The sequence below is a fragment of the Phoenix dactylifera genome, unplaced genomic scaffold (genome assembly GCF_009389715.1).
Source record: "Phoenix dactylifera cultivar Barhee BC4 unplaced genomic scaffold, palm_55x_up_171113_PBpolish2nd_filt_p 000254F, whole genome shotgun sequence".
NCBI lineage: Eukaryota > Viridiplantae > Streptophyta > Magnoliopsida > Arecales > Arecaceae > Phoenix > Phoenix dactylifera.
In genome coordinates, this window is record NW_024067747.1 from 337,115 (window position 1) to 357,898 (window position 20,784).

A 20,784-nucleotide genomic window follows, 5' to 3' on the forward strand; every position below is an offset into this window, starting at 1 on the left:
ACTCAACAAAGAAGTGACCCCAATAGACTTACACTTTGTAATTCTCTGTTGGATACAGAAGAACCAAAGAAATGCCTCATTTAAAGTAGGTCCACTTTTCTTAGGATTATTTACTGCCACAGAAAAGGAAACAAGATAAGGCAGAAAGCTACATAAAAAATTTATATTATCTTGAGTAATATATTTAAGCAGCTATGTTCCTGTTACAACCATAAAACCAATACCAAGTGGTTGGCATAATAACCATAGTTAAAGTTGTAACCCAATCAATAACCACAAAACTACCCAAAATACTTACATAATCTACGAGATGAACACCCATAAGACAATTCAGGAAAAATGTGACACTGAATATTGATCACCAAATTTTATTGAACAAACTAGTTACAACAAATTCGCTTAGTGTGGGCTTTCATTAAAGGTAGGATATACAATAATATCAGCAACATCCACTTTAAGAGAAATGACATCTAGTAGAAAAGTAGGGAGCACAGAGAGTTAAAAACAGAAAAAAGAGTATTTGAGAGCAGTAGGAGAATTATGGAGAAAACCACAATGACCAGGGTGCATTGTGTTCCACAACCTTGAAAACATTACTGAAGAATTGGTGTAACCACTAGCAGAACTCTTCCAAACAAGAAAGACATGAGTTGCTAAAAATGCACTGGGATAAAGGATTGAAGTCGACGAATTGCTTTCCCTCCACTCTCATGTCGTAACCCCATTAATTTGAAGAACAAGTCCAGCATAATCATGATTGTTGGGATCCAAAAGCCAATCCAAGTTTGGTGGTGATTTCTGTCACCGTTTTCTCAGAAAAAAAAAGGCCAATCCAACTAGATCTTGCGGACATAATTTGTAATTGTGACCAAGCATAAAATAGCTTACAGAAAAAAATGCAAGCCATATTTTAGGGATAAGAAGGGGTAAAAAGATACTCAAGTTCAGTGATCAATGGGTCCTTAACTAGGCATGCACTAAAAGATCATTTTCTTGGCTTGGTGTAATAAAAGCACTTAAGCCTTGGCACTTCAATTCCACGTATCTAAAAATGCCAAGACTTTGGATCAATGCATACTTCATAGTGCGACATAACAATGTTTGACCATTATTTTGCTATGTAATGATGACATCACTGAATTGCACGGACCACTTGATACTTCTCATAAAATGTCATGTCCTCTACTTCCCCAACATCAATGGGCCTTTAAAAGCCAAGAGGCTAAATGGGCAAAGCTTCGTTATTTCTCTATAATTCAAGTTTTACATATTTTATTGTCAATTTGTATGTTCTGGAAAAAAATTGATTATCATTAAGTTATTTACATAACTGTAAAATAATATTTTTAACCGATCTAGCAAATAAGTTATATTTAGATACAACAATTACTCTCTTAACATTTGCAACTTACTCAAGGATAAGGAAATCAAGATCTGATATTTTCTCTATGTCCCTTCTGGATGAATTATTTGCTGCATTTGTTTCATCTGTCAGAGCCTAGTAAGAGATTATGCATATATAGATAGGTTTGTTATGAAATATCCAACTTTCAGTTATTTTTAAATCATTTAATCTTCTGAAAATATCTAGATAGTTTCCTTCTCCGTGATGCAATAACATCTATAACTCATCAAAAATTGGGGCTTTGTGTCTGTGACTTAACTCAGGCATCATAATAGAGTTGAATTTATGTTCTAGATTTTGAGTACCACATGCTATATGCAGATAACAGGCTTCACAAATCAACAAAATTCTTAATATTCCATGACTGTAAGGCACCAGTATTCCTTGTATACTAGTTAAATACTTTTAGGTAAATTCAATCCACATCGGAACACACATCAAAAATTGTAACATCTTAAATGATTCATGTGTAAAGGCATGCATCCCTAAGGAGTCCAGCAAGATGTGCAGTACTAGTCTTACAAAATTAGAGAAAGGAATATACTAACTGGACAAAAAAAAAGTGCAGTACTAGTCTTACAAAATTAGAGAAAGGAATATATTAACTGGACAAAAAAAAAATGGAATCCTTGTAACGACACTTCTCACAGAAGTGTGAGTTCTGGTAACCCACAAACAGAAGGAAAACATGTGTCCATTTTGCAATCTATGATAGAAAACCTGACACCTACATCAAGGTCTCCAAGACAACATATTTGTCCAATTATATACTTATTTGAAATCAAGGAGCAAGAAATAATATCGTAGCTGGTGAGGCAAAAATAGAACGTATCAGTTTAATCAAGAATGGAGACAATGCAATCCTTCTCTTACTATGCTCCAACTTACAGTACCTAAACCTATTAATAGATAATTGTAACAAGGACTATCTTAAATATGCAGCTTTAAAACGATGGCCATTTACTTTGAACATCAATGAAGCTCATTTTCTTTGGTTTTTGCCTCAGGCACATACACAAGCATATTTCTATCAACGATTTAAGGTTCACAAAATTAAGCATGGAGCTGCACATGCGTAACTCAAAGTTTCAGAAACTAATTGATGCAGAATAGTAAAAGGAATATAAGAGGCACTAGGAATCAATGAAACAACTACAGCAAATACGGTTTTGCTAGAAAAATTGGCTTTGATGTTGGCATCAAAGATGACCAAATTTGGGTGTATGCAATTAAGCAATATAAGAGTGTTGAAAACTTTACTCAAGGATATGATAAATGTGTCTGACATCTAAAAGAGATTATGATGAGCAAGGCTTTTCTTTTCTCACAAATGAAATAAAAACCAACAAGTAAAATTGAGGACATTTTAGATTACACCATCGGCTCTCGCCTGTTAAAACTTATAAATTGCTCTCTAGTATTTCAGAACAAAGACAATGATGCAGTCTAAATGCTCCAGCATAACAAGTAAAAAATTTGATGTGGCTTTAATCTACAGGGGGGAAAAAGGAAAGGCTAAATTATGAAGTTTTCAATATGTTGATTTGTAGGATTGCTGGAATATCCACAAAACAAAACCATTCATCCAAGAATTACTTAAACTTCTACAGAAAGTTATAATTCTGCCATTTGGTTAATGATCAAGGAATTCAGTCTCCGCATGTACAAGGAGATTTAGCGATCATGATAATAAAATTTCAAATCAGCAATATTTTGCTAACTTCCAGTCTTAACAAAGAAATTTCAAGAATCTTTGCAACATAAAAACACAAAGAACGTAAAGAAAGATCGAAGCAATGAAGGGAATAATATACTCAATTTGAACACAAAAGAAAGGGTTTTTTATTCGATCTAAGGTGAATGGGGGAAAGAGAGAGGACTTCGCTCGTCGATGACGTCGAGGGAGCAAGTGGACGATGTGGTGAAGCTTGAGCGCATCGTCGGCTTCCGTGAAGCTCTGCAGGTACAGCGGGTTGTTCTGTGCCACAGATCAGGGCCGTCAGAATACGATCAGGAGAGTAAGGGCAGGAGATGGGGAGTACGGACCTGGTGGCCCACGACGGCGACGCACACGATCATCTTCGCAGCGAACGCGGCGGCCGGACGAGCTCGGAGTCGGAGTTTTGGAATCAACGCCTTCCCCTTCGGTTCGGGGGTCGAAACAGAGTGGGAACGACTCCGATCTCCGCCGAGTAGCGAGCTCGGCTTTGGGCAGGACTTTGCCGCATCGGCCATTACAACTGCATAGCATCTTTCGCAAACGAAAATCTGACGCGTGTCAGACCACTTGCTCTAGCACGTGCTGCTTTCGAAGCTGTTTGATGTCAAATTGGGCCAGGCTTAAAATCTTGGCCCGGCCCATTGACAGCAATCAGTATGAACGTATCATGGAATGGAAGATTTATGATTGAAGTGCAAAGTCAGTTCAGTAAATTTATTAGCGACAATATCCAAGTTCAGAAATTTTAGCACATATGCCCGCTTGTACCAAAACTTTCACCACCTAAACTTTGCAGCAAGAAAGATTTTGAGCAAGGACATGGTTGAATTTTTGAAAATGAGTTGTACTGTTTTAGATTTTGCTTTCAAAAAAGTTTGCTTTAAGGACCGATTTGGTTGCCCCTTGCTAGGCATCATCTAAATTTAGTTACGCTCGGCAAGAGCTCTTTTCGGGTGTTTGGTTGGCCCGAATGGAGCTGAAATAGGTTCCAAAATGGTTGATGAAGGGAAAATTTGCTCGAAGGGAACTTGGTCCAGGATTAGGTTGAAATTGGACCGGGCAGGTTTCCACATATCTTAGGTCTACCTTGGAACCGGAATATATATATATATATATATATATATATAACTTCAGGCTAGATCTAAGCTTAAAATTTCTTGGAAAGACTCCAAGCCTGAGTAGAAGCTCGGCCTAAGCCCAATGGGCCTAAGAAAGAGAGAGAGAGAGAGGGGGAGGGGGGCGCATGGGTCTAACGGGTTACGGTTTGAGATGGGCCGGCCTAAGTGAAGCTTGAGTCAAACCTTTAGCTGGACCCGAGCTGAGCCTGATTTTTTACTTGGGTTTGAAAACCAAGTCCGAACCCAAGCTTGAATCCTTGGCCAGGCCTAAGCAACTGCAGCCAAGTGGGCTCCTGCTCAGCCCACTTATATCGACCCAAATAGGCTTTCTTATCCCTACATTCAGTTCTACAGATTTCAGTTCAATTACTTGGCTAAGGTAGGTCAGTCACTTTTGATTTAAATAACTTCAATTGCATAATACAAAGGAGAGGTTGTGAGTTGAAACATGTTAAGTTCTAAAAACATTGACCATGAGTGCTTGTCGTCAGATCCTCCTACTAGGTAACTCGAGGTATCTTTGACTGATATTTGGATTTGGTTAATAAGCTTTTATAGTTATAAAGCAAGGATCTTATCCCTTGTAAGCAATTTTTGCCTCGGTCATCAACACAAAGTAGAGATATTGGCAGGTAAAACCACCAGGGGAAAAGATTGATTTCAGCCCATTAGGGTTTACATGTGATTCGACGTCGCATGGCGCCTTGTAACTGCACACCTTGACATCTCCCCCCTACTTTACCCGAACTGTACACACTTTATCATAGCACCTTTTGTTTAATAAAACTATTTGGGGGAGAATCTTACTCCTCCATTTTCTTAAAAAAAAAAAGAAGAAGTCAACACAAAGTAATCTTTCCGTCATCAATGATTGGAAGTAATTAACATTTCAATCAAAAGTTCTCTACTTCAAAAAGTCCTAACCGCATACATTCATGCATTTGCAAGTGTGAATGGTTACACCAGAATCCATCTGATGTCTATAATCGACTAATTTCATTTGCTGCCTAGCTCCCTAGAGTCATTAATCATAAAAGGTATTATCCTCTTGCTCCATGATTAACTTTTCTACAATCTTATCCACCATTTTCTTTCTAATCCTTTGGTGCATAAAGGTAGCTATGCAATATATGGCAAGTGTGGCCCTTTTTTATCCCTTCGAGAGAAAATTATTTTTGTCACCAACACATTTTTCTATTTTTTTAATACATATCTTTCTAAATATTATAATTTATATGAATACCCTCTTAAAATTGATATTTGTATGCATACTCTTATAAAATATTTGTTCTGCATGTACACCCTTCTTTTTTTTTTCTTGCATATGTGTCTACACCATCTAATGCCATCAAAATATTAGCGGTTTAAAATTAAAAATGATCGAAATATTTTTAATCGGCAGAGATGCAAAAAAAAAATTATAAAGATATATGTGCAAATAATACTTTGCGAGAGTATTCGTGCAATTTCACATATTTTGGATGGTACACATACAAAACAAGTGTTTGATGAGGATATATGTGTGTGTGTGTGAAAATATCAATTTTAAAAGGATATTCATGTAAATTTCAATATTTAGGAGGGTATGTACGCAAAAAACTTTTTTTGTAATTATGAATTTGCACCCTAATAATTTTTCTCAAAAAATACTCTGTCTTAATAATTTTATACAAAACAAGTTTAATTGCTAAAAAAGTTTCTGAAGCTTGAAAACCGTATCATGTTAGCCTCTGTTACGGGGGGGAAAAAAAAACTAATGCATGAGGAGTCATTCCTTGTTCGCATTTCTTTGTGGCTTATTTGAACTTTTTTTATTTTGGAGTCTGGCCTTGCAAAAGATGATCAAGATCTTTCGTAGGCATGTGACAGCTCGATTGCATCTTGAAAATCCATGATCACATAAATTCACACATCTCAAAGCTTATTCGGGATGTGATCAAGCACTTGTGCATGAGTGAAATATGGAGAATGTACTTCCATTTGTCACTTGGATACATCCTTACCGATCTTTATATATATTGCCTTATTTTTTTTTTATTTCAATAATATCACCGTGCATTTAGATCCCATGCATAAAATAAAATTCACAAAGGAAATATGAAAAAGAAAACTAGTGCATGCATGAAAGTTTATGCGCAAAACAACCCAAAACTTCAACATCATCTCACAAAAAATATGGAATGCTGTCAATTGGATAGCTCTTATCATCATAGACAAGAGGCAAATTACAAAATTAAAAAGCACAAGCCATCAACATATGTGCAAGTTATTTGTTCATCAGATACAACCAATAGAGTCACCAAGCAAGTGAAAGCAGCTTGATAAATACAAAAACAAAGTGATCTTCACATCTCCCACCACCCACCCACCACAGGAAAAATACAGTGATTTGCAATGTAAAATTACTTTGAGAAACACTCATATAAGTAGGAGTCTAGCACGAATACTTGCCAAATCATTAGATGTCCTACTGCATTCGAAGTCAAGGAAGCTATGATAAATCCACAGTCTCAGTACTAGGCTTACGTCAAATGCTCTTCCAAGTCAAGGAAGCTCTTAAGCTTTAACCAACCACGACTACGTGAATCGCTTTACAATACATAGTCTGCGAGTGTGTAGAAAATGAAGTGGAAGTTTTAACCAAAAAAAAAAAAAAAAAGAAGTGGAAGCAAAGAATGATATGACACTCAATGGATATATCCATATATCCATGAATGCACGAACGAGCGACGACATGGTGGTTGGTATTCGGGGCTTCTCCTACGCCAACTTGTGAGACTGCTCCAATCCCATCGCCTCTGTCATGATAAGCTGGAGGCTTGTAGACAAAGTTTTCTAGTTAATGTACAGCCCATTTGATAGTTGAAGTTCAACCACCATTTGCTCTCTCTCTCTCTCTCTATCTATCTCTCTTAGCCTCCGGGCCTTCATTTTTTGATACAAACCTAAGTCTCCGGTTCCCCTTGGTCCAAGTCAATTATTGGCTTGGTTGCATGGTTATAAGTAAAGTAATGCTCTATTGTATAATATTATGCATGGTTATAAAGTAAAGTGATGCATGGTTATTGGCCCTGTTTGGGGAAGCTGTTGGCAGTAGAGCTGTTGGAAGTAGAGCTGTTACAAAAAGATGTTTGTTGTTTGGTAGCTATATTTTTAAAGTGCTGTGGCATTTTAACATATATTTGGTAAATAAACTGAGAAAGTACTTTTATATGACAAAATTAGCATAAAGGACATTGCATAGTATTATACAATAGAGTATAATAAAACATAACATATATTAATACATAATATACGGTATAGTATAATATTACTATAATATAAAATATTATTATTATAATATAGTAATATGACATTGCATAGCATAGCATAATGGTAATATAATTATTAGAGTAAATTAATTTTCTATAATATAACATAATATTAAATTATTTAACATAACATATTAATATATTATGGTATAATGTAATATATATATTGTATTTATAGTATAATACAATAATAAAGATATAAAATATTGTAATTATTAGTATTAATTAATTTCTCATAATATAACATAATATTAAATTATTTAAAATAACATATTAATGTATTATAATATAAATATTTACTCATTGAAATGTATTTATTTATTATCTTATTTAATTATTCATTCACTCATTCATTTATATAAATATTTATTTATGCATTTATGTATTTATTTTTTTCTTTCTTTTCTTTTCTTTTCTTATCTTTTTTTCTTTCCTTTTCTTCTTTTTTTTCCTTTTCTTTTCTTTTCTTTTTTTCTTCCCTTCTTCTCCTTCCTTCCTCTCCCCCCTTCTCCTCCCGCGCGGTCGGCAGCGCCGGAAGGGGGCCAGGCCATGGCCGGCGGCACCTGCGGCAGTCTCGACGGCTGCAGTTGGCCCCCTGGGAAGGGTTCTCCTCCCGCGTGGCCGACGGCGCCGGAGGGGGTGCGGCACTGCGGCGGCGGGGGAGAGGGAGGCACTATGGCGGGGGAGAGAGAGGGGGAGGGAGGGGCTGCGGTGGCAGAAGAGAGGGAGGGGGTGCGGCGCTGCAGCGGAGGGTGGAGGGTGGGGTGGGGGCATGGGTGGGAGAGGAACAGGCGGTGAGATGAGATTTTGGGGAGGAAATTTATTTTTAAAATGGGGGTATTTTGATCAAAAATAGAGCTTCCCGACAAAGCTGAAAACAATATTTTCGGAAAGCTCCAAATTGGAGCTTCTTCCCAAAAGCTATTTTCAGCGTTCCGCAAAAGCTGAAACAACTTTTCGAAATTTTACCAAACACCATTTTTTATCTAAAAGTACTTTTGGAGGGCCAGAAAGTACTTTTTGGCCCTCCAAAAGCTTCCCCAAATAGGGTTGATAGTTGAAGTTCAACCACCATTTGCTAGCTCTCTCTCTCTCTCTCTCTCTCTCTCTCTCTCTCTCAGTCCCCGGGCCTTCATTTTTTTGATAAAAACCTAAGTCTCGGTTCCCCTTGGTCCAAGTCAATTATTGGCTTGGTTGCATGGTTATAAAGTAAAGTGATGCATGATATAGCTTAGTCCACCCATGTACAACCAAAAAAAAAAAAGTGATATAGCTAAAGTTAGGTAGTTTGCTTGTCGCAAATTTAAGAGAACAAGACCTTTATGTCATTGTCGTTAACAGAAAGGAAGGTGAAAATGCTTTATCATACAAACGGTAAAATCCTTTTAAAGGCGTTAACTACAAATCTTAAGTAAGAAATATTTTTTTTCTTGTTGAAATTTTATGGTTTGAGGGTTGCAATTATTGGTACAATCATGTGCGACCTGCGTACTTGTCTCGTAATATTTAATTCTGGATTGCTTCGAAATCAAGCATATGGTGGTCATAACTCACAAACGAACACAAATATATAATATGTTAAATTTTTTTATATCATATATTTCTTAAGGAACAGGAACCAAATTTTATACCAGAAGAAGCAGAAGAAGAAGAAGAAAACAAGCAAATGGATATCCATTGTTTTAGAGAAGAACAAATGAATGAAATATGATCACTTTTTTACCTCGAGTGCAAAACTCACATATCAAATTGGGGTGGCAGGAAAGAAACATGCATGACCTGCTGCCACCCTATAACTTGCATTGCAAATTTATGCAAGGACGATATCCAATTTTCTTTTGTTTTGGACATGTGTAGCACTGTTGAACTCAATGGTGGAAGTAATATTCCACACCTCAGCAGAGGTAACCTATTCTCAGTTATCAAGCTTTCTTGCATGATTTACAACTCTATATGAGTGTTAGGTGGTATTTGTTGCTGGGTCACATCCCTTGTCCTATAAAAACTATACTTTCATCTTCTCCCGCATATAAAATGTTCACCATCCTATATCTTATAATTCAATCCAGCCATGAGTTTTGTCCAGATGAGGTCCAAGGCAGGTCAAATTATTTCTTTCTTTTCATTATTAAAGATGTCATGGAATTGATCTCATGGCCGATGCTTTCAATCAGTCGGTCGTCCTATCACCCATAGAACCTCACATACACTTTAAGGAATTAAAATAAACAAATAAAATCACACACAGACTTCCAAGGAACAAAACTAGTGCAACCTTGGGTCATGTAGATGGGAAAGCTTCAAGAACACTACTCCATTACCGTGAAATATTCTTGCTCACCAAACACTTTAACTAAGCCACCTTTAGTAGATTGCAACAACTCCACAGTCCACACATCTACTCTGGTCACTACTATATATACACCATCTCTTCTCACCCTTTCCACATCAAAGAAAAATTCGAAAGAGAAGTATAAGAAATGGCCGCGCTAATCTCTCCTCTTCTCATTCTCTCGCTTGTTCACGTTGGTAGTGCTCTGAGCTTAAACTACTACGCCAAGACTTGCCCGGACGTTGAGATGGCCGTAACGGAGGCCGTGAAGAAAGCAACGGATAGCGACCAAACAGTTCCTGCAGCACTGCTTCGCATGCATTTCCATGATTGTTTCATCAGAGTTCTCTTTCTCCCTCTCCTTCTCTCTTAAATTATGCTGATATTGAGCTGCCTTTGTAACTATATTCGTGTGTTATTTGTTGAAGGGTTGTGATGGTTCGGTGTTATTGAACTCGAAGGGAAATAACAAAGCAGAGAAGGATGGGCCTCCAAACATCTCACTGCATGCCTTCTATGTGATTGACAATGCTAAGGAAGCAGTGGAAGCAATGTGCCCTGGTGTGGTTTCATGTGCGGATATACTAGCCCTTGCTGCAAGAGATGCAGTGGTCCTGGTAAGTAAACCATAGGATGCGACCGTTTAGAGTCGAACGCCTCGACTGCTTAGCAACAATCAGAAACTTCCACAGTGCAGGCCGCCATCAGAAGATGGACGACTATCAAACAACACACGCCGTGTATGACATAGCACATGCTCGTTTAATGCATGTCCATCTCATGATGGTGGCCATTACTCCACACTGTAGAGGATTCATGCTTGCTTAGTGATTGAGTTAGGTCTGGTCCTAGATTTACTCATATACAAGTTATAATTGATATATTCGTGGCCAAACTTACATGAGCCCGGACCTGCACAGGACTTACTCTCTGAAAACTAATAAAGATTCCTTTGCAAACTCCTTGTTGAAGACAAAATTCCATCGTTCGGCAACGTATGCTTTTTTGACCACATATTAAATTTTAATAAAGTCCGTCTTAGCTGACCTAAGAACACATATACTTTTTTTTCATGCTTATGGAATGTGCCAAAAATTAGAAATTAATGACCATTTCTATCTATCAGCTTCTGTAAGGCTAGTAGGTCTTGATACCAAGTATGATGCCTCGCAATTTGCTTGCTATTACTCCTAATCTAAGGGTTATTAGGTTTTTAAACATGACAAAAAAAATATACAAGGCCGTGGGAAAATGTACAATGTCCCCCTTTTTTTAAAGTAATTTGGAGCTATACAATAGGGGATAGCCTTCTTTGAACATCTAAGTTAGCCTGCACCTCTATTACATGTATCTATTTTAATTTAGGAAAAGGGAGAAAAGCAGCTAATTCATCAACTTCCACAGAGACACATCCTTTGCCATTCTCAGGGTCATAGCCCCATCTACCAAAGCCTTTTCTCATTGAAATGCAAGAACACTTCGTTAATCCTTTTAACTAGGCTAATTAAGTTCTAAGAAACAAGTTTCCAAGTGAAATAAACTATTTTCTTTCTTTTTTTTCCCTCTGCAGTCTGGGGGTCCCACATGGGAGGTTCCTAAAGGAAGATTGGATGGCAGAGTTTCCAAGGCCAGTGAGACAAGTCAATTGCCAGCTCCCACCTTCAACTTCTCCCAACTGAAGCAAAGCTTCTCTCAAAGAGGCCTCTCCACAGAAGATCTGGCAGCACTCTCAGGTAATGACAAAGAATCCCAGAGTTAGGAGTACGTTTTCAGTTCCTAGTCTACAAAAGATAATCTCCATTTGTGGGAAAACTTTTCAGCTGGACTTATGGTTTCTTCGATTTAATCAATTGATAACTCCAAGTCCAACCAATTGACCAGCTCCCACAGTCCATTTGTTTTTTTTTCCTGAGCCAAAAAATCCATGTGATTGCATATAAAAGGATTGCCAGCACAACAAAAATCTAACCCAAATGATGTGCTACTTTTATTGCTCTTTTTAGATCGACATAATACAAATTCTCGCATTTTTCAGAAGTGTCTCTATGTTTTTTCAGAACAAATTTACGAGTCAATTGACAATTTCCTCATGACTAAAATACTCTTTGTGCATGTATTGTAGGTGGACACACCCTAGGGTTCTCTCATTGCTCCTCCTTCCAAAACAGAATACATAAGTTTGATGCTAGCCATGACGTCGACCCTTCGTTGAATCCTTCCTTCGCAGCAAGCCTTCAGAAGGTGTGCCCTGCTCACAACAAGGTGAAAAATGCAGGATCAACAATGGACACGACAACCACAGTATTCGACAACATTTACTACAAGCTACTACTGCAAGGGAAGAGTTTGTTCTCTTCAGACCAAGCTCTTCTAACTAATCCCAAAACCAAAGGGTTAGTTTCCAAGTATGCTAGCTCACAAGAAGCATTCAATAAACGATTTGTCAAGTCTATGATCAAAATGAGTGAAATAACGGGTGGACAAGAAGTGAGGTTGGACTGCAGGGTGGTTAGGTCACAATGAGAACTTAAAATAGCAAATGTGACGGTGATTATCGTGAACTTTGTAATTTATCATCTAGGATTTGTTTTATGCCTTTGTGTGTGCATGGAGAATAAAGAGGTGTGGAAGCAAAAGAGATTTCACCTTTGAACTGGGCTGCCTGTTGTTACCTTGTGTACGAGGGGAAAAAATCAGCAAGTGCTAGCATAAACATTAGTGAACATTGAAAGCTTGCTACTGTGATACTGTTTTTTGCACATTAATTAAATTTATCTGCTTTCTATATTCTACTTTATTCAGCATTAGTTTACGGTTTTCTCATGTTCACCACTTTGACATTTATAATGCCTGCAAATTCCTATAATGTTTTTCTGGGGCTTTGGTTTCAATTATAAGGGCCTGTTTGGCATTGATTTTATTTGTTGTTTTCTATTTTTACAAATAAAATTACATAAATTGAAAAAACATGTTTGGTACTATTGCTTTCCTTTTCTAATTTTTAAACATCATTTTTATTATTTCTAGAAAAAATAAAAGTAAGAAATCCTCACTTTCAATATATCAAAAACAAAAAACTTGTGTTTTTTACCATCACCATCAACACCGCCTCCACCACCACTGTTGCTGGCTCTACAACTATCACCATCACTGCCACCACTGTCATCACCATTGGCACCCTCGCTATCGCCGACATTGCCACACCACCATTACTATTATCGCCACCTCCACCATATCTAGTTCCTCCACCACCACCATTGTCACCATTGGTATCGCTACCATTGTTGCCTCTACCATGCCACCGCCGCTATCATCGTCGTCATCTCTACCACATCTTTGGTGCCCCTCCCATTACCATCGTCGCTGCCATTACCACCACTACCACTATATCCCTCGACCGCATAACTACAACCATCGTCGCCATACCACCACTAGACCTTCCACCAACACCATCACTACCTCCACTACCTCTATTGCAACTGCCATCATCTTCACCACCATCACTTTTGTTTTTAAAAATAATTTGATTATATCAAATATATTTATAATTTTTAAAATTTTTAAAAGATAAAAAAATTATTTTTCTATTTTTGAAATAGAAAAACAAAATTGATGCCAAACGACATCTAAACATGTAGTTGGTCCTAAGAAAATGCTTGATTGATATGCATCATCGGAGCACGTTTTCCTGGGGATTGCATTCTCCATTTGATCATGCTTGCTCCGGATATGATATGAAGATGCACAGACTCTTAAAGTGGAGACACGGACACTAGCAGAATTTATTTGAATCAAATAGTCCTCTTCAATGCTGAATTCACAAGCGCATATTACAAATATTTCCATGAAATCAAAGTTCAGTTGGCAATGAATGTCCTTAGATCACGCATACCATAGCCAGAGTACAGGAAAGTAGGAAACTTGTTACCAAATAGAAAAAATGATCAAGGCTTACTCAAACTTAAATTACACATGGTGATAGATTATACTTGAAATAAAAAAAAGTTTTGTAAGCACCAAATTTATGATCCTAAAAATAACAATTCAAAAGATATACTATTGGGAAGAAGCATACTGGACCATAAAAAATTCTGAATTTCTTCTGTTATACATCAACATTTGGAAATATCTTTGAAAAGAAAGGTAATAAAGCATTCCTATCTGAACAGATCACAATGATGGTGCGAGTAGATACGAGGAGATTGCACTAAGAGTTATCCAAAGCAAAAAATTGCAGTTTTAACTTAGCAAGAAACAAATGTCCTTTTCTGGGCAGTAGCTAGCGAAACTCTGTAATTGCTAGAGATATTGTTGGGAAGGATTTCTACAAATGGTGTAGTCGAAGGCTAGTCCTCATATGATTGAAATGATACTGAATATTCCAATTCCTCAAATCAACAGCCTGCGAAGAAGTCAGATTTTAGGCCAAAAAAGTTTATTGACTGTGTGATTCAGACAAGGTGATCATGAAATTAATGGCTAATAGACTGCTGTGTGCTTTACTGCATTTATTATTTAGAACAATTGGCTATCCTTCCTGAAGTGGATATGGCACATAACTTCATAGCAACTCTCTCTCTCTCTCATGCACGCGCAAACACACACACGTACCTTATCCTGCAAGACTACAAGACCCCAGACAACTCAATATGACAAAATACCAGAATACATTGTCAAACATTCACCAGAATTGCTGCTCATATACTCTCATGAGATCATAGAAGCTCCATAAGTGCCTTAAACCATCTAACAAAGAAAAAGAAGAAAATGAATCGAAGAGGAATCATTCTTTTGACAATAAATCCTCTGGATGAGGCTTTCGAAAGAGAAGCGAGATGCGCACTAAGTTACAGAGAGGTTGATGGAGCCAACAGTTATTTGTGAAAGCTAACATCCATTTTTCAAAGATAAATAACTTCAGCAACATCAGATGCATGCCAGACACTGTATGTCCAGAATGTAAAATGACGAAGGAAGATTTAGCACATCTAATCTTGGATCTCCAATATTGCTCGAGGCATGGAACAAGACAACCACAAAGCAAGAATAATCAATTACTACAGGACTGCTTTCAATGGATCAAACATGAGATGATAGCACTCATAAGATAGGCAATCATAGGCTATGCTGCGTAGACTCTCGAAAGAAAGAAATGAGGACATGTGCAGACAGGGCAAAAACAATTTCTAGAGGAATCTTGTTATTTAATCAGATGAGTTCTTGTCTGCTCTGAAACTGGATATCGAGAATGATATATTATAAGGATGTGGGCATACAGATTGAACTAGAAATATCTAGGCAGTATAGAACTGATACGAATGAAGGTAAAAATGCAAAACAAAATTGAGAAAGAAAGGCCAGTATGGGTAACACCAAGTTGGACAAGGACAAGGGAAATTCAGAGGGTTGAAATGCTAGCCACAACTAAAAACACCATTCTTTTTCAGCCACACATAAAGGCAACCAAAGTTGTGAATTGAATTTTATTATATAGACTCTATGGCTGGCTGATCTTGAGCTCATTTTGAGCATTTCAAATGTGCTTCGTTCACAAGGGAGAAGACATTTGCTGCAAAAGATGATGGATTTGGTTTTCTGAGATTTATTTGAGGAGCTCATGAAGAATTAAGTAGCTTATAATATTTGTCAGAGTGGAGACATCAAAAAGTTTGATTTCTGTTAGAAAGGAAATAAGCATAACAAAACATTCCAACAGAATATACAGTAGTTTAAAAAACCTCTACCAATCCATTGTAATGGAAGCCAAAAAGAGCATACCAAGAAGCAAATTTTCCATTCTCTTTTCAATCTTTGGGAACTAATTTGGATAAAACATAGGTCCAAATTGATACCATAAATTCCCAATACCAGGCAAACAATTCATCCATTCTAGGGGCAGAAAAGGAAAAAAAACACATCAAGAGCAAGAGAGAGAGATGAAGCTATGCTCATACTGGAGTTTTGACGAGCTTCCTCCTTGCCAGAAATCTGGCGATTGGCGGCGTGAGGGCGATGGTGATCGGAACCCTCACAGGAAACAGAGCCTTGTTGCAGAGGATCGCCAGTGCCAGCGCTCCACCGCTCGACGCCGCCAGCTCCGCCGTCCTGTTCCTCTTCTTCTCTTCCCCCTCTCCTGGCGGCGACGGTGGCGGCGGTGGAGCAGGGGCATCGTAGCTGTCCAACACGACGGCGGGGTCGCCGGACGGGGCGCCAGCGGAGGACGAGGCGGCGGGGTCCTTGTTGAGGAGGCCGGAGGGGAGGCCGACCTTCTGGAAGAGGGACTCGACGTCGACGTTGTTCTTGATGACGACGTAGAGGCCGGTGATGGAGGCGGCGGACACGGAGAAATGGACGCCCAGCGCCACCTTCCCGTACTTCTTCATCAGCTCCCGCATGCGCCCTGTGAACGCCATTTCCGGCAAGATTAGGGTCAGGGTTTTCGAGGAGAGAGCTCGAACGGCTAAAGCTCTATTAGGGTTTTGCCTTCCTTGGGAAAGCAGGTACTTCGCAAATTATGTTACTCCGCGGCGAGGGGCAACCATCTGTATAAGAATTAATCTGGACCGTCGGATCTCTCATGGATGGATGTGATTGTTACAGATCCCTTGCATAATAAGTTTATTGATCTAGGTTCTCCGAGTCTTCGTTCTTTCCACTAATGGAGGAAGGTCAAGAGGACGAAACCCTAGAAAGGGCTTCTCTTGAAACGGCAGAGAAGAAAGAGGAGGGGGAAGAGGAGCTTCGATCTCTCCTTCTGCCCGACATGAAGGATGTCCCTCCTACTCCTCCTTCCGCTGTCGAATCCAACTTCGTCCGATATTTCGCCGCAGGTACCTCTAAATCCTTGAAATCTCACAGAAAATGGTGGAAAATGATAAGAAAAGCCTTATTCTTTGGTTTGCTGTGATTCTTCGTATTTTCTACAGATTTTATGAAGCCTGGACATGATCAGTTTGTCTACCGCCATGCCAATGGGTGACTAAAACAAGAAACAACATCAAAATTTATTCTTGTTTCCTTTTGTGAAGCTTAATCCAGTTGCTCAATTTGTGTTTTTTTTTTTTTTTTGTTCTTTTGTGCTGTGATTGTAGGTTATGTGTAATTGGTTTGGCTCCGACTCATGTTGCCCTGAGGGAGAAGGGTGGAGTCACAGCTGTGGATTACAACGTGGGAAAATCGGACCGCAGTGAGATGAAGGTCACCGGAAAGCGAAAAAGGGTATGTGAATAATAGGATGATTGGAGACTTTTTAAAAGTTCAGATTTTAAAGCTTGCAAGGCTATCCTAATTTTCCTAATTATGTGAAAAATGTGAATGTTGATGTTGTGGTGCAGAATGCACAGCATTTTGAATCCAATTCAGCTCTATGTAAAGTTTGTGCAAATGATACATTCTACATTGGGAGGTTTGTATGGTAGAGTTTGGTTTATTTTGATGATAATGTCTTGTGTTTCAAAATGAAAAGTTTGTGATGGTGGCATTTGGCAGGTGTTGTGTGAAAGGTTCCCTTTTGGAGGTCAATGATAGGCTAATCAAGCAACCTGACCTGCTTAACTCATCGGTGCGTAAAAATCATCCTTATGCTTCTTATATCATGAAGATTGTATGGGTATGGTGGTTTAAATTTTATACAACATAGAGGTTGGAACTACTTAGTGACTCATCTAAAATTGGAGGAGAACTTATTCGGGATCTATGGGGTTAGGTGGTTTTGAAACTCCTGCAGTTTAATTTATCATTTCATTTGTGCTTCTAATGAAAAAAATGCTTTCTTTATACAAGAATTCGAGATTAAAAATTAAAAAAACCCTCATCCTTTCACTATCATTATTATGTACAAAAGCTCTGACTAAGTAGCATTTGATTAGCTTTAGTGGCAATTGATTAGCTTTAGTAGCAATTGATTAGCTTTAGCATTTGATCATCTATCTTGTAAATATGAAGATACTCAAAACATTTCCAATCGCTAACAATTCCATCAGTTAAAGTTTACTAGGAAGGTTCAAGCAAATCTTTACCAAGCATCACACGATCCAAAATATTTTAACTTTTCCTCTAAACGATTAACTCTTCCTATATTTGAATTGAATATGATCATATTTTGGTTTCCAAAGTACTTAATGACATGAAAGCAATATTTTAGTTTTAAAATATAGATTTTATTATTTTTTTTAAGTACTAGTGCAACATATTCTGTGTCATTGTTTCTTTTCCCTTTTTTTAAGGCGGCATGGTTAAGGTCATGCAACTGAGGGGGCACCCCCAGGGTCAATTTCTAGATCACTACATTTGTATTGTTTGCCACATGTGAGGCCACCCGATCTACAATATTGTTTGCCCCTCTATAGACATGAGCTGCCTTAGATGATCCCGATATAGAATTCAAATTTCCCAAGTCCTCGAGGGTAGGATGAGCGTCATCATATAAAGTCATCAGTCCTGAAATCCAACTAATTGCAGTCTTGGAATACCCCTCCAGCACAATATTGGGGACTTTGAGGACTGTGACTGCATAGGCCAGGCCTTCTCGTGCTCTTCTTAACTCTGCCAGTGGTAGGCTTGATTGATTGATGCTGCCAGTTGGTGTATTCTCAGCCAATCTGGAGCAATCTTTTTTCATTGGTGCTTTACTGTGAGAATTTCGACTGTGTTTTTTTTTTTTTGCCTCAATCTATTACACCTAGCATTATCAATTTAGATAACATACGTAAAATCATGCCCTTGAGGATTCTCTCATTGCATGTGGAACACAAGATGTTTTGATAATAATCTGTTACAGATATGAGAAGAACTGTTTTTCAGCTGGGATGCAGGGGATGAAATAGGAGTTTAATCGACTCATACACAGTTTACTTGTGATTCATGGGCATCCACTTACCCTGGTTCAATGATCTGATGCATGTTTGAAGAACATTGGTTCATAGATTAATGATGCAATTGCAGCAGCCAGAATACCATTCATATGCTGGAAGATAGTGTCTTTGTTTCCTATAGTTTTGACATGGACATTAATGTCTATTGCAATTCTAGTAACGAAAAAGGATGTTGACTTAGCAGTACAATAAGTATGCACTTCTGTTTACATCTATAATTCTAGTAATGAAAGAATGCTGACCTAGCAGTACAATAGGTACGAGCTTCTGTTTATATTTATTTGAAGTTTTGAAATGTGCAGGCATATATATGTTCCAACAGCAAAGAATGAATGCATCTAGCAGCACTTTTAGAATGCACCAATGCTGACACTATGTTTGCTAAAGTCCTCCTTTGCTTATCCATACAAATTTGTTTGTCATGCAGGCTGATAGAGAAGGATACATTGCAATTATCATGCCAAAACCAGCAGACTGGCTTAAGATCAAGGATTCATTGTTGAGCCATGAAGACTACAGGAAGTTGAGAAGTCTTTGACTCTTTGCTGATACAATGAAAGGTATGTCTTGCCTGATTTGCCTTTTCTGCAGTAGAACAGACCTTCTCTAATATGGTACTTGTTGACACAACCTCTACTTATGAACCCGTTGGTCCGTTTCTCCCAGAATCTCTTGTGCATCTTCATGCTTCCTGCTCCTTTTCTTCTACACTCTCTAGGGTTCAACTTCTGCCCGACGCTTCACCACTTGATCTCCTTGGCCGTCATCCATGGCCTTTACATGTACATTGCCACAACTCTGAATGGTCAAACCTTTGGCACCTGTCATTACCCATTTCAACCTTTCTAAACCTATGGCATGGAGCCAGTATAAGATTCCATAGATACCTTGAAAACAATGTAATTACTGTGGTTAATTGCTTTTTGGCTATTTTACTCTATGCATCTTCAAATGGGGAACAAAACTCAGGCATCACGCAACCAGCTGGATTCTATAGCCTATTCCTAAGGAGTAACAATTGCTAATTGTGGTATTAAAGTCTTAAGGGCAGTAGTTTTGAAATTGTGGTGTAGATAGAAGTTCCAAACCCATGTTAAACGATGCTCCTACTTCTGATTACCGTGCTGCTTTGAATTGTGAGCAACAAAAACATATAATATTTCCTCTCTCTCTCTCTCTCCCCCCCCAACTCTGGCTTCTATAGCTCAATGATAGTTGAATCTCATTGAGTTCATCAGTTGTGAAAGTCCATGAATCCATTAGACCATCATCTGAGCATGATGTGATGATGATGGTTGTCCGCATGGTAACTAGATGATGCTCTCGAAGAAAAATTTTACTATGATTGTTTTTCTTCCGAATGTTTCAAATTTGGTAATACTACAAACCATAAGTTACTAATATGTTTTCCAACCAAGCTTTCGTTCCAGTGTTGCAGTCTTGAGTAGCTTGACATCTTAGTGCAGGACTCCGGTCAGAAATGGAGGGAAGAGTTGGTGGATGGAGACAATTGGATTTAAGCAAGTTCTTGCAGTGGTTTAGATTTTGTTCATCATCCACTACACTGGACTATAGGCCATGTCAACACTAAAGCTCAAGGGATCACCTGCACCAAGTTACAGTAACACCATCCTCAGTCACTGGTTGATTGAGGCATCATTTGCCTCTAAAGATTCTGATCAACTTGCATCCATATGAAGGACCTGTCCAAAGAGGACGGTTACAATTCATTAGTTGTTGCTCCCCTCATTTATCTATTGTTCCAAATTCACCCCTTCTGGGGTCTGTCTATGTAGACATTTTGTTTATTTATGGGCTAAAATTCATGTATGCAGAAAGGCCAATGGTGATGGAAACTGGAGGTGACAATATATTTTGACAGATTGGGTTAGCAAACTCACGATTTAAAGCTAAAGCCATTTATGATCAAATTTAGAGAAAGAAAACAAACTCATACACAAGTCATCTGTTTTATATGAATTCATTAAAAACGAACCTTCCTAACAGAACCTGTACTGGTCAAAT

At 38.2% G+C, this 20,784-nt stretch overlaps 3 protein-coding genes and 1 non-coding gene across 5 annotated transcripts; 2 read left to right on the forward strand and 2 right to left on the reverse strand.

Moving 5' to 3' along the window:
* Positions 1-27: 27 nt before the first annotated feature.
* LOC103718898 lies at positions 28-3,619 on the reverse strand. Its single transcript, XR_005507686.1, has 3 exons — positions 3,452-3,619; positions 3,286-3,383; positions 28-113 (listed from the first exon to the last, which is right to left on the reverse strand). It is a non-coding gene; the product is annotated as an uncharacterized LOC103718898 (transcript).
* A 6,374-nt stretch (positions 3,620-9,993) lies between these two features.
* On the forward strand, positions 9,994-12,683 carry LOC103718926 (peroxidase 64-like). Its single transcript, XM_008807939.4, has 4 exons — positions 9,994-10,229; positions 10,315-10,503; positions 11,457-11,619; positions 12,009-12,683. Exons 1-4 carry the CDS (start codon positions 10,035-10,037, stop codon positions 12,407-12,409), a joined length of 948 nt encoding a protein of 315 aa, XP_008806161.2. The 5' UTR covers positions 9,994-10,034; the 3' UTR covers positions 12,410-12,683.
* Positions 12,684-15,657: 2,974 nt separating this feature from the next.
* Positions 15,658-16,373, reverse strand: LOC103718901. The gene has a single exon (XM_017845664.3). The coding sequence runs from the start codon at positions 16,297-16,299 to the stop codon at positions 15,835-15,837; it is 465 nt and encodes a 154-aa protein (XP_017701153.1). The 5' UTR covers positions 16,300-16,373; the 3' UTR covers positions 15,658-15,834.
* A 144-nt stretch (positions 16,374-16,517) lies between these two features.
* Positions 16,518-20,589, forward strand: LOC103718900 (protein Abitram). Of its 2 annotated transcripts, none has more exons than XM_039117644.1 (7): positions 16,518-16,716; positions 16,813-16,861; positions 16,978-17,104; positions 17,221-17,291; positions 17,375-17,447; positions 19,187-19,319; positions 20,221-20,589. In XM_039117644.1, the coding sequence occupies exons 1-6, from the start codon at positions 16,545-16,547 to the stop codon at positions 19,295-19,297; spliced, it is 603 nt and encodes a 200-aa protein (XP_038973572.1). In that variant the 5' UTR covers positions 16,518-16,544; the 3' UTR covers positions 19,298-19,319; positions 20,221-20,589. The 2 variants fall into 2 exon arrangements, with proteins under 2 accessions (XP_038973572.1, XP_008806125.2); XM_008807903.4 differs by having other exon boundaries at positions 20,226-20,589.
* Positions 20,590-20,784: the final 195 nt, after the last annotated feature.

Coding starts and splice junctions, on each gene's coding strand:
- LOC103718926 (XM_008807939.4), top strand. CDS start 10,035: ATGGCCGCGCTAATCTCTCCTCTTCTCATTCTCTCGCTTGTTCACGTT. Junction 10,230..10,314: donor TCCATGATTGTTTCATCAGA/GTTCTCTTTCTC, acceptor TATTTGTTGAAG/GGTTGTGATGGTTCGGTGTT. Junction 10,504..11,456: donor CAAGAGATGCAGTGGTCCTG/GTAAGTAAACCA, acceptor TTCCCTCTGCAG/TCTGGGGGTCCCACATGGGA.
- LOC103718900 (XM_039117644.1), top strand. CDS start 16,545: ATGGAGGAAGGTCAAGAGGACGAAACCCTAGAAAGGGCTTCTCTTGAA. Junction 16,717..16,812: donor CGTCCGATATTTCGCCGCAG/GTACCTCTAAAT, acceptor TATTTTCTACAG/ATTTTATGAAGCCTGGACAT. Junction 17,448..19,186: donor CTGACCTGCTTAACTCATCG/GTGCGTAAAAAT, acceptor TTTGTCATGCAG/GCTGATAGAGAAGGATACAT.
- LOC103718901 (XM_017845664.3), bottom strand. CDS start 16,299: ATGGCGTTCACAGGGCGCATGCGGGAGCTGATGAAGAAGTACGGGAAG.